Source organism: Acartia tonsa, chromosome 7 (assembly GCF_053477335.1).
Source record: "Acartia tonsa isolate MP-2025a chromosome 7, ASM5347733v1, whole genome shotgun sequence".
NCBI lineage: Eukaryota > Metazoa > Arthropoda > Copepoda > Calanoida > Acartiidae > Acartia > Acartia tonsa.
In genome coordinates this window covers 46267871-46279299 of record NC_137266.1, presented here as the reverse complement: position 1 = coordinate 46279299, position 11429 = coordinate 46267871, and the positions used below count along the sequence as shown (strand labels likewise).

The 11429-nt window shown below is 29.5% G+C and overlaps 1 protein-coding gene across 2 annotated transcripts in view; it reads right to left on the bottom strand.

Moving 5' to 3' along the window:
* Positions 1 to 792: 792 nt before the first annotated feature.
* The window catches only part of LOC145323861 (uncharacterized), a 156025-nt gene continuing 145388 nt past the window's right edge, over positions 793 to 11429 (bottom strand). For both annotated transcript variants that reach the window (XM_080166444.1, XM_080166445.1), the window contains exons 5-7: positions 10392 to 10475; positions 5581 to 5622; positions 793 to 2813 (exon numbers count right to left, since the gene is read on the bottom strand). In XM_080166444.1, the coding sequence (XP_080022570.1) occupies positions 2772 to 2813; positions 5581 to 5622; positions 10392 to 10475 (168 nt within the window). In that variant the 3' untranslated portion in view covers positions 793 to 2771. The remainder of the gene's footprint in view (positions 2814 to 5580; positions 5623 to 10391; positions 10476 to 11429) is intronic.

Here is an 11429-nt window from a genome sequence, read left to right as displayed (position 1 = left end):
TGTACTAGTATGTTTGAGTGACATACTTTTATTTTGTAGAACGTATTCCAACAATGCTAGATTGGTATGTAGATGGAATGCTATTGCTTCTTTTCAGCTTTATAACAGCGAAGCTACTCTACACACTACTAAATTTGGTCGATTTGTTGGTCAGTCATTTATATACAATACTAAGTAGAACGTTTTCTGTTTGTCCGCCTAAAGATTAATATTTCGGTAACCGGTGAATCGATTGGGCGTAATTTTCCCCAGATTCTTCTAATTCAGAGCCCTAGATGCTAGGTTTTACGTTTATACAATCTTAAACTGTTGTTAATGTCTCGTGATAACTTTGAAAAACTTCAAAAATGCGCTTATTTACGCATGAAAGTAACAGAATAGAGGGGGCTGTATGATTATATCTGTCCATTGGTCTCGGACCCTGTCTCGATTATGTATTGTGTTTTTGAAATCAGCTAATAGCGTCAGAAATATAAACACAGTCGAGTCCATAAAAAGAACAGACGAAAAGGGCCTCTATCACTTGGGTCAGGTAGTTGTCTGTACCATACATCTATACATTTCACGCATCCAAGTAAGTTACATAATTCTAGCTTACTTTGAGCATGTTGTCATCCTTGTTTCATAGTAATAAAATTCCATTCTGATGCAAATCGAAAATTGTAAAACGTCAGCTTTTTGTCCTGTATTTATGTCATAAAAACAATAACATAAAAACTGCTTAACGGACAGACAACCTAACACATACCAAATACAGAATAGATTTTCTATACACTAAAAAAGAAAAAAAACTTCTCTAAAATGAATTTTATTGATACAAACGGCTAAAAGTTACATAAAAACTAATGAAAACTAAATCACAAAAAATAACATATTATACATAATCAGCAAATGCCAAAAAAATACATATTTACACTTAATCAATTATTTAAATTTATTAAAGTTATCATTCAGACATTACAGGTCTTTTTTTATATAGTGAAATAACAATTAAATTGTATAGGGGGTTATTTTAAATTGTTTGTTTGTTTTTAAATTAAAATTAGGCCCTTTTATATAAAAAAATCAAAAATCAAAAATCAAAAAATCAAATTTGATACGGATGGAAATTTTCGTATATTTAAAAAAATAACATGATATTCAACTAAAAGACAAAAAAATACGAGATCAAACATATATCTCCTAACAAATTAATTTGCATTTTATTTTTATCTTTTTTTTTATTTTAGCTGCTTTAAAAATAAGGAATTATCAAAATGATTTTTAGGAATAAATTTAAATAAAAAATGTTCATGATAAAAATCTAAAAACACTCATTCGGCCAATAGATGCTATCAACCTATGAAAATGTTTTAAAGTAATAACAAGGACGACAATGTACATTGACAAATTGTGGCTGTGTTTTAGTAAATTTATGGCTAAGATTGTTTATTATTATTGTAGAAAAATGAGATGGAAAAAGTTAACTGTAAATAAAGACTTAATGACAGATTTTTTAAAAAATTGTCATTGCAATTTTAATTTTTTTTGCTTTCCAAATTACTAGATTTCACCAATATAAGCTAAAAACAGGGGGAAAAATTATTTTATAAAACCTAAAAATTTTAAAGGCATAAGCCATTTATTTAAAATTTTAAGTCTTAATTGAAAAGATTAAGGAAATTTTAATATTGAAACATTTTAAATTCCATATACTTAATACATTATTTTCCCTGTAATTGTAGTTAAGGTCGGTGCAATTCTATAACGCACTGTAAAAAAAAGATTAAAATTACAAAAAAAAACTGGGAATTATTTAAGTGGAAAAATATTTCAAAGTACTTAAATTTTAACACTTTTCTATAGTTTAACAAAGTGAATATTTATTAGATTTTAATACATTGCAGAGTTTTTAAACCCATTTCAAAATATCTTTTTTTTACAGTGACCTAGAAAGCATGGTTGTGCCCAATCAAACGGAAAGACACTTTCTTTTACAGTGTGGTGAACAAAAAAACAGTAAAGTCTAGTTTAAGCCGGAAAAATAGGCAAAGAAAAACTTAAATAAAAAGAAAAATTGTCTTAGTTTGCATTCTTTAGGTGTAAAATAAAATATTATTTTGTTATTAGTACTTTTTATGTTAAAATCTTATTAAAAAAGAAGAAAAATTACAATTTTGTTTATTTTACTTTAAATCTTGGTCTTAGCCTTTTTTTAATATTTCACTTACAGTTTTTTTTTACAAGTTATAGGTTCGAATCTCATCATTTTTTATCACTATTAAAGAATTAACACGATATGAAAATGATAATTATGTACACCATAAAACATTTGTACATTGTCTTAATGTTTTTCTTTATACACATATATTAAGCTTTACACTTTTGCACCATCGATATTTATACACTTTATGTGCATATAATTTACACTATTGAGTTAACAAACTTGTGTAAAATTTATGTAATTGTACATTATTGTGTACAAATTAAAATTTACACATATTTCTTCTTTGCTTTATATGTTTGTGCACCAGATTGTGTACAACTGTACACTTTTTATGCACAAAACAGATTCTGAGTTTATGAGGGAAAATTGACACACTTTCGATGTTCTGAAGGTCAATTTTTTATGAATGGGGAAAAATAGTCTGGGGATAATTTGTCATCTTTTCAGCAATACATTGGTTATTATTGGTAAAACTGAGAGAATACATTGTGTTTGTGAGTTTCTGTACATTGTGTACTCTTTGGTACACTCTAAGTGTACACTGCAGTACATGTTTGTTGGACATCTACAATGTTTTTGTCTTTTCCATCAGCTCGTCCACAAATTTCTGAAATAAAAAATTAAATTTTAGTTTTAATTATGGAAATGTTTGCTATCTATAAAAGATGGTTAAACAAATATTAATAGTTTTGCTGCAGAAAGATTTGAATGTAGTTTGTCTCAAATCTATATATAATATCGGCCGCATCACTTTGACTAAAGTAGAACATTTGATATTTTCCCGAAAAATAACTGTGTTCATATTTTTATTAAAAGGATAGCCGAATCTAACTTATTAATTATAATTATAATATTTATTCCTTATAAATAGTATCTTTTATTTGCAAATTATTAATAATTATGTTTTCCTTTAATAAAAATTAATAAGTTGGAGAGGTTAAATATTTTATCCCCCACTGACATTTCCCTGTATGCGTGTCTTAAAAATCATAATGCAGTCATTTTATTCAAATTTGCTTGAAACACTCCAATTATTGTATTCTGCTCAATTCTATTTTATTTTGGGGCGAAGCTACTTGACAAGAAATACATGTAAGATGGCTTTTCGATTAATTGTAACCCTACCGAAATTGCTACTTTAAAGAAGTCCATTATCAGTACTAGTCTTTATTTCAATTATACCAAACGCACCTGCAAATACATTTTGGCATATTCTATATCGTAAATAATTTAAATCAGTTAATATTACAAAACGAAATTTATAAAAACAATCATTCAAATTTTCTTTAAGTCTCATATCACTTATTACATCTCTGATAGGTCAACCTAATTTAGAAACATGTATACCACCTATCTCCAAAATACATGTAGTATACTAAGATATTACAAATTGTGAACTACTAATGAGTAACTTATTTTGATTAGATAAGTATACCTAACTTAAATGTGATACAACAGCTTTTATCCGCAGACTAATGTATCACCCGCGACAGTTTATATTTTTGTCATCAACTCAAATTGTTTTACCAATTGGTCAGGAACAAGTTTTTATAAATATTTATCGTGTCATCCAAATTTTAAATGCAGATTAAGGAATATTAATGTCTCACGTAGGAAATTCTCTTGTTAAATCCCAAAAATCCCCCCCCCCCCCAAAAAAAAAGTGAAATTTTGTGGCGTTATAATATAAACTGAAAAGATTTTAAAGTCATATATTGCATCTTTCGCACATTTATTATGCAGCCTTAATTTCTAGGTACTTTTTTACTTATTTTCGTGAATTGCTACAGACAAAAAAAATATAGAAAATTATATAAATAAAAACCCGACCCTTACCAATATCCTATTCCTTATTTAAGATAGAAAATGTAGCAAGAACTTTTTCAATAATGGCCACAATTATTTTCAATACACATTAACAAGGGCGTGCACAGAATTTTGACTTATGGAAAAGGAGGGGGGGGGGGGGGAGTAAATTGACAAAAGATTCTTTGTATAATTTTATTTTCTGGGATAAAATTCAAAAACAAGCAGGGAGTGAAATAATAATAAAAAATTTACAACCTTTCTTTCCTAAACAAATATAATGTATAATGATAATAATATCATCATTTTATCTTTGACTAGCGAATACGCCCCTAGAGACCACGTAAAATGTTTTCTTTTCAATCTATGTTAAGATCAGTTGTTTATCAAAACAATCTAAAAGCCCATTTATCTTGAGAGGGTGTAGGTACCCTCCCACAAAATAGTTATAAACCTTCCAAGCAACTACACTTAGGGACATTGTAAAGAAGAACCGTATCGGTTCAGTGGTTAGAGAGATTCTTTCACACATACAGACGGACAGACGTCTTATTATTTTATTTAAGGTATTTTTGTATCCCTTCACATGACTGGTGTAGTGTAGAACAAAGTGTACACCATGATTGGCACATAAAATACAAGTTGGCATTGTCTAGGAAATGTTAAATGACCCCCCCCCCCTTTTTTTGTATGTTTAAACAATTATTGTAAGTCCAATGATATCTCAAAAACGTCTCAATAATTAATCTACAATTTATTTTTAAATGTATCAAAATGAGCTTAACCCCCAAAGTGAAATATCCCTATATATGTAGATATTATTATAATAAATGTCTTTTTAAAACAAGGCCTCTATAGGCTAGGGTAGGCAGAGGGATAAGTCACTGGTATACAATTTTATTTGGATAAGCTTGGGGGTTTCTTAAATTAAAGTTTAATAGGATCCTTTAAAAATAACATTCCTTGTAAGTTTTTATCAAAACAAAACATTACGATGATTCTTTAAAAATAATAACATTAGAGTAAGTTGGAATAACTAATCATTTAAAGTATTTCCTTGACATTTTTCGTTTTCCATCTCCCATTTCTTTATGTAAACTAACTACTTTTTTTTCTATTTGTAATTATGAAAAAATATCTATAGTATTGTAGACCACTACCTTGATCCCCCTGTTACGGACCCTTTTTGTCTGCTAGCAAATTGCTTTCTGCTCTTTTGTAGCGACTTGGCCGTGTTGACATTCCCGGCACTATTGGTTGATTTTCAAAGACCCAATTAAGAGTCAGCACAGGGTCTTTGGGAAGGGGATAGTTATTTAACGCCTTCTTCCTCTATTGTTTTACTCTAATTTTATAAAGACCCTTTTTTAAAAATTCGTATGTAAGTTTTTATATTTTTTTATCTTCTGTCCAAAAGACCAACATTATTTCTCTTACAACTGTGCCAGTTGGTGAAAAGAGAGTTATTTGTATAACGCGACAAGCGCAAAAAAAGATTCAATGACAGACGGACAGACGTACAAAAATGTCCAATTTGTAGAGCAGCTACGCTACTAAAAGATACTTACATTGACCAGATCTTTCGATGATTTGGAGCTGGCCAACAAATTCTGAAATTAAAAGAAATATTAGTAATCAAATAAACAAGGATGGCAACATCCATAAGCACTAAAGCACAAACAAATCATGGAACGGACAAACTGACAAATCAAAAAACTCCAAGAAAAGTACGAAACCTTAAAAGAATAGCGTTTGATCTTTTGAAGCAGGACCGACAGACAGACGGACAAAACAATGTACAGATGTGAGATGCCCGTATGTCATAGGAATCTTCACTAAAAATATCAGCTGCCTATCTTTAATAAGCAGCCGAGAATAGGACAAAAGAAAAAAATCATCTAAATAAAACAAGGGTAACAACATCCATAAGTTGAATAAGATATTTTTTTGTTAAAAATCTGATACAGCTATTACAAACAATATAGGAGTTGTTTAAAGTAGTTGTTTTGAAGTCAGAAGAATTTTCATTCAAATTTAAGAGAACAATATAATAAACATTTAAGAAAAACATCTCTTCTAAAACTGTAATAACTAGCATGAAAAGATGTACAGATACGTTTTTATTATTTAATTTTTCTGGTTTAAGCTAGATTAAAACAAAGTCTATGAAAATGGAATTTTTTATATTTCATCAAAAACGCTAAAATTATCAAATTGGGATAAAAAATTATCTTTTTTAATTAGATAAAGGAACTAATATTATTTTATTTGGTATATTTATCTTATTAACTATTAAAAATATTAAAATTATTTTGGCTAGCATTTGCCCAAAAGAATCAAATTGATTTTCTCTATAAATGTATTCAGTGTAGTGTGCATGGTATGAAAAGACATCTAGGTACTCTTTATTTCTATGTCATACGTTTTACATAACAGCAATAAGTACAATTATAATCTAAACTAAATCCTAGAACTCAAATTCTATCGACACAAATATTTTTGCAGGTTTGAGGCTACTCTGTGTTATGAATGTTGATATTAGTTGTTGCATAATCACTTTGTAACACCAGGGGTAATGGATACACAAATAATCTAAATTAAATCTAATTATTTATTTCACCACAACTAACATTTTAGATACTTTTTTTTGCATGCAAACTTCCTATTAAGGTACAACCATTTCTTCAACATATTCAAACTACTAAAAGCCAGGTAGGGAGGGGACATTGGGTTGTTTATTACACTAGTTCCCAAAGTTTTATAATAACGTTTTCTTATTCGTTGGTTTAACACCACTTTTGGGGACTTTTATTTAAATTTAATTGGTAGGTTCATTAAGCTGAGTGTCCAAACAACTAATTATGATTTACAGAAGGGGTAATTTTGTGTATTATCATTGGGGATGTACATCATTATATCGGGGAAGGAGGTTAACAATTTATCTTTCATCTACCTATCCCTTAAACTTATCCTAGATCATAAGCCAATTTCAGTGTTACTTATTATACTAGATTAACAGTAGAAAATCTGACATTGCATGTCTGCAATTATGCTGTCATTCTACTATAACTCATTGACTATGGGAATAATCTTTATTTTGCAATTTACAATCACGCGCCAGATGTGTAGAGAGGTGTAGGGATAAGTTGTGTAGAAAACAAGAACAATTATGCCCACAAGAAGAACAGCTGTAACTAGAATACTAGAAATTGGTTATTTTTAAGTTTTTGGCATTAAATCATAGAATATGAAACTCAGGAAGGGAGATATCGTAAGCGCTAAAATTAATCAACAGCCTTTTTTCCCCTAAATATTTATAAATTATTCTGTAAATTACAATACGTTTGAATACTCGAACTAATGAACTAACCAATCAAGTCCCCAAAGGTGTTGGGTCAACGAATAAGAAAATGTTATTTGGAATATTTGGGTACTAGTGTAAAATCAGCCCAATGTCCCTCTCCCTACCTGACATAAAGCTTCAAATGTCTAACCTTGTTTTTCTGACTTTTATCTAATTTAACATTCTCTTAAGCAATTAAATATTTGACTAATATGTTTTATGATTTAGGATTCAATGTAAGGGTTATAAATTTTCAATGTACATTACCAAGGTATTGGAAAGAAAATTCAAACTTAAATCTTCATTTTTCTTTAATTTTCTTAACCTTTACTGTTTGGCCACCTTTCAAATAACTTTAATTAACAATCAAACGTAAAATTACACACATAATAATCACAAGATGGATTGATTTATCGCCTATTGTCCTATCCAAGTTTATGACATGATTTAATGAATGTTTAACAGTTGGTTAGCTTTGCATGTTGCATGATCTTGTTTCTCACTAAATGTTCTCTTTAATTCTAATTTTCATGACAACCTCATATCTGGGAAAACGACAGACATTTAGTGATTTGGTTTGATTTGTGATCAACACAAAAATATCCTATTATATAAAGTAGCAAGGTTTTTTTTCTGAAGCTTAAGATCTCATTAACTACTGATCCTAATTAGTTTTCTATTTAAGGCAAGCTTTCAATGGATCTTATGATGTTTTTTTTTTAGTATTTTAGTTTTAGATATAAGTATATGGTTTTAAGCAATTAGTCCATCTTTGCCTCTTCGAATATGAAAAATGCCTTGCGCAAATTACCATGTAAAGTCACATGTATTGGATACTAGACGCGCAATTAACAGGTAAATTGTTTTAGTATACTGTTTTAAATTGACCATTTTAATGATTAATTTCATCCAAACATTTCATAATTAAAATCTCTCAATACATGTCTTTTCCATGTTTTTTTTTGTGCATTTTAATCAAATTTCTTGAGAATTTCACAAATTTTCTTATTTTTTACTTCTCAAAATGTTGTCATAATCCCATATAATGAGAAAAAAATATCATATTAAAATATTTAAAATGATTCCATACTTTTAAATTAATCATGTGATTATATGTTTTAATGCTTGTGAATTGTTAATTAGACTTAAAACTTGAAATTAAATAGTATAGTACATATTTATAAGAAGCTAGTAAAAGTGGTTGACTCAGATTATGACGTCAAAATGAATTAACCAATGAGAGGCCAGTATACACTGTAATTGGCCAATGGTAAAATTTATAGTGGCTTCTCATTGGTTAATTTTTTTTGACGTCATAATCTGAGTCAGCCACTTTTACTAGCTTCTATTTACAAGAGTATCTTAATGTCTTTTATAAAAGATCCCCATAACATCTTTACTTCTTCATTATAGTAAAGCTTCCTGCCTTCTATCAAGTGCCCCTAGATGACTTTATGGCCTTACCTGTTTTAGTATAAAGCTTCTCTATAATTAGATTATGAATGAAAATTTTTATTTTGATATTTAATCACTGTAATTTGTGTGCAAAACTAAGCTGTTAATTGGTCAAGCATTCTCTTAATACTCAGAAGTCAGACATAGCAGCAGTAGTTGTTATTCTTACAGCCCATAATCGTTATTGGTAAATAATGCGCGCAAATTACTGTAAGCCATTATGTTATAATATCTTCATTAAATAAAATTGAAAACAAGATAGATTGCCCATGTGATTAATTTTGATTTTCACGTCAGAGATGCATCTATAGGTCAATGGATGGTAAATTTATGGCTCATCTAATAAATGTATAAGTATAGATGTATAATCCAGAGAACTACATGCCCCAAATGGCAGAAACCCTTTGGTCTGCTGGCAACTTGCTTTTTGTTCTTTTAAAGGAAATCGGTTTTGATTATATTTCCGACGCTATTAGCAGATTTCAAAGACCCAATACAAAATCAGGACAGAATCTCTTCCCTAAGGGTAGAGTTAGACATTGCTTTTGTCCCCTCTATTCTTTTACTTTAATCTGGATATAATAAAAAGGTATCTTTTATATATTAATCTAAGGTAAGTCTATACGCTACATAAAGTCTTTGGTAACTGGCCAATCTAAGAAATTAGAAGGTGAGGTAAAAGTTAATTATAAGACATTGTATCATCTACCCATCCTATGAATTAAAAATAATGGAAACACATAAATTAATCTACTATTTACCATTCCCTAAATCCCAATTTTGCTATAATTTGCCTCATAAATTTATGTTTGTGGCTTGGAGCAATTTTTTATAATAAATTGTTAACTACACAATCTAGTTATTACACTTTTAATATTTATAACAAGGACGGCAATGTCCATAACAACTAATCCTTCCGATAAATAGATAAAAGCCAAACATATGGACAGGAGGAATGAATATGACAACAAGGACAATAACGTCCAAAACTTGATAATCAATATTAGCAACAAGAATCGAATTTTATAAAGTCATAATTTTTCAGATTCAATATTTCTTATAATATGTTTTAAAATCATATGTTATATACTAACGGCTGCGGCCCTAACATCTGGGAGCACTATATTCAAATAAAGGCAGAAAATAGCCTAATACCATACCCAGACTTATTTGTCAAAATAAAATAGCCTAAAACCATTTCAGGACCTATAAGAAGCCTCACTGTTGAAGAGAACCTTATCGGTTCAGAGGTAAGCGATATCCTTCGCTACAGCCTACTACTTTATATCATTAGATGAATCTTATATATTCATTTAGTTGTACAAAGCTCATATGTCTTACTAATAGGTTCGATTGGGGTGCTGCCATTTCTACAACTAGCCTCTGTATACTCATTGTATATTTGACCCAGAGTGGGTGTGTTTTTGTAAAATTGATCATTAGGTGTAAAATTGACAATATTGTTTTACTCGCTAAAAAAAATACTCCTTTGGCACTATAATTAACAGTTACACTTTCAAATTTGTTAGGCCTCTATCTATCTATATATCTGTCTATCTATCTAACTATCTATGTTAATACCTTTAAGAACTTCTTTCTATCCTGATCATCCTCCATGTCCAGAACCTCGTCCAGGTCTATCTCGATGTCGTGGGCCTCTTCCTCCTAAAAAGGGATAGGTCAATAGAAGTTAAATTAATTTTCTGACAACATTAGAACATTTTCATGTAATTTTTTTTTAAATAAACCTAAAAAAAACCCTAAAAGTTTTAACTTATTGGAGAGTTTCAATTAGCTAGCCATTTCACAAGTGCGTCCATAAGTTTTACCTAAACAAATTACAAAAAAAAAAACATAAAAAAGCCCTACATAGATAGACTAAGTAATCAGGCAGATATATACAATGTATATTTATTCAAAAACGTAATTTATAGTTTAATTTCCCAGAGAGAAAGGCATAATGGGCTGTTTATTACACTAGCACCCAATGTTTTATAATAACATCTTCTTATTCGTTTGCTTAAATACTTTGAGGAATTTAGAAAATTTAGATTGGTTGGTTATTTAAGTTGAGGGCTCTAAAGTTTCAACCACTTATTTTAATCTAAAAGTAGGGTAATTTTGTGTATTATCATTGGGGATGTACATCAATTTATCGGCCATTGTCTTATCCCCTTTTTAAACAATCGTGTTCATGCATATTTTAGGTTAGGTTAGATAAGGGTTCATGTTCCCCGCAGTGGTTTAACAAACACCTTCTCATATTTGTATATATTAAGATTACAACTGCCACTTTTAATGTTTTGGTTTTGCCAAAAAGCAAATTATGCGTTTTTTGACCTCTAATAGGATAAAAGTGGATAATTCTTATATTTATCTTTTATACAAATATTATGTCTCTTTAAAACAGTCAAAAGTTTGGACCAAAAATACAGTTGCGACAAAATGCCTATTTTATATGGTATATGTGATTAAGGTTTGGGGCTAGTTTTTCGTATGTGTCTTTAGTTTAGGTTTGGTAAGCCTAACTAACTAAGTTATAGATGTGACATGTTTAGGGCACCATATATTTTGGTTTTGGGCCCCACGCAGTGGGAAAGCACCATTTTTTCCTATGCA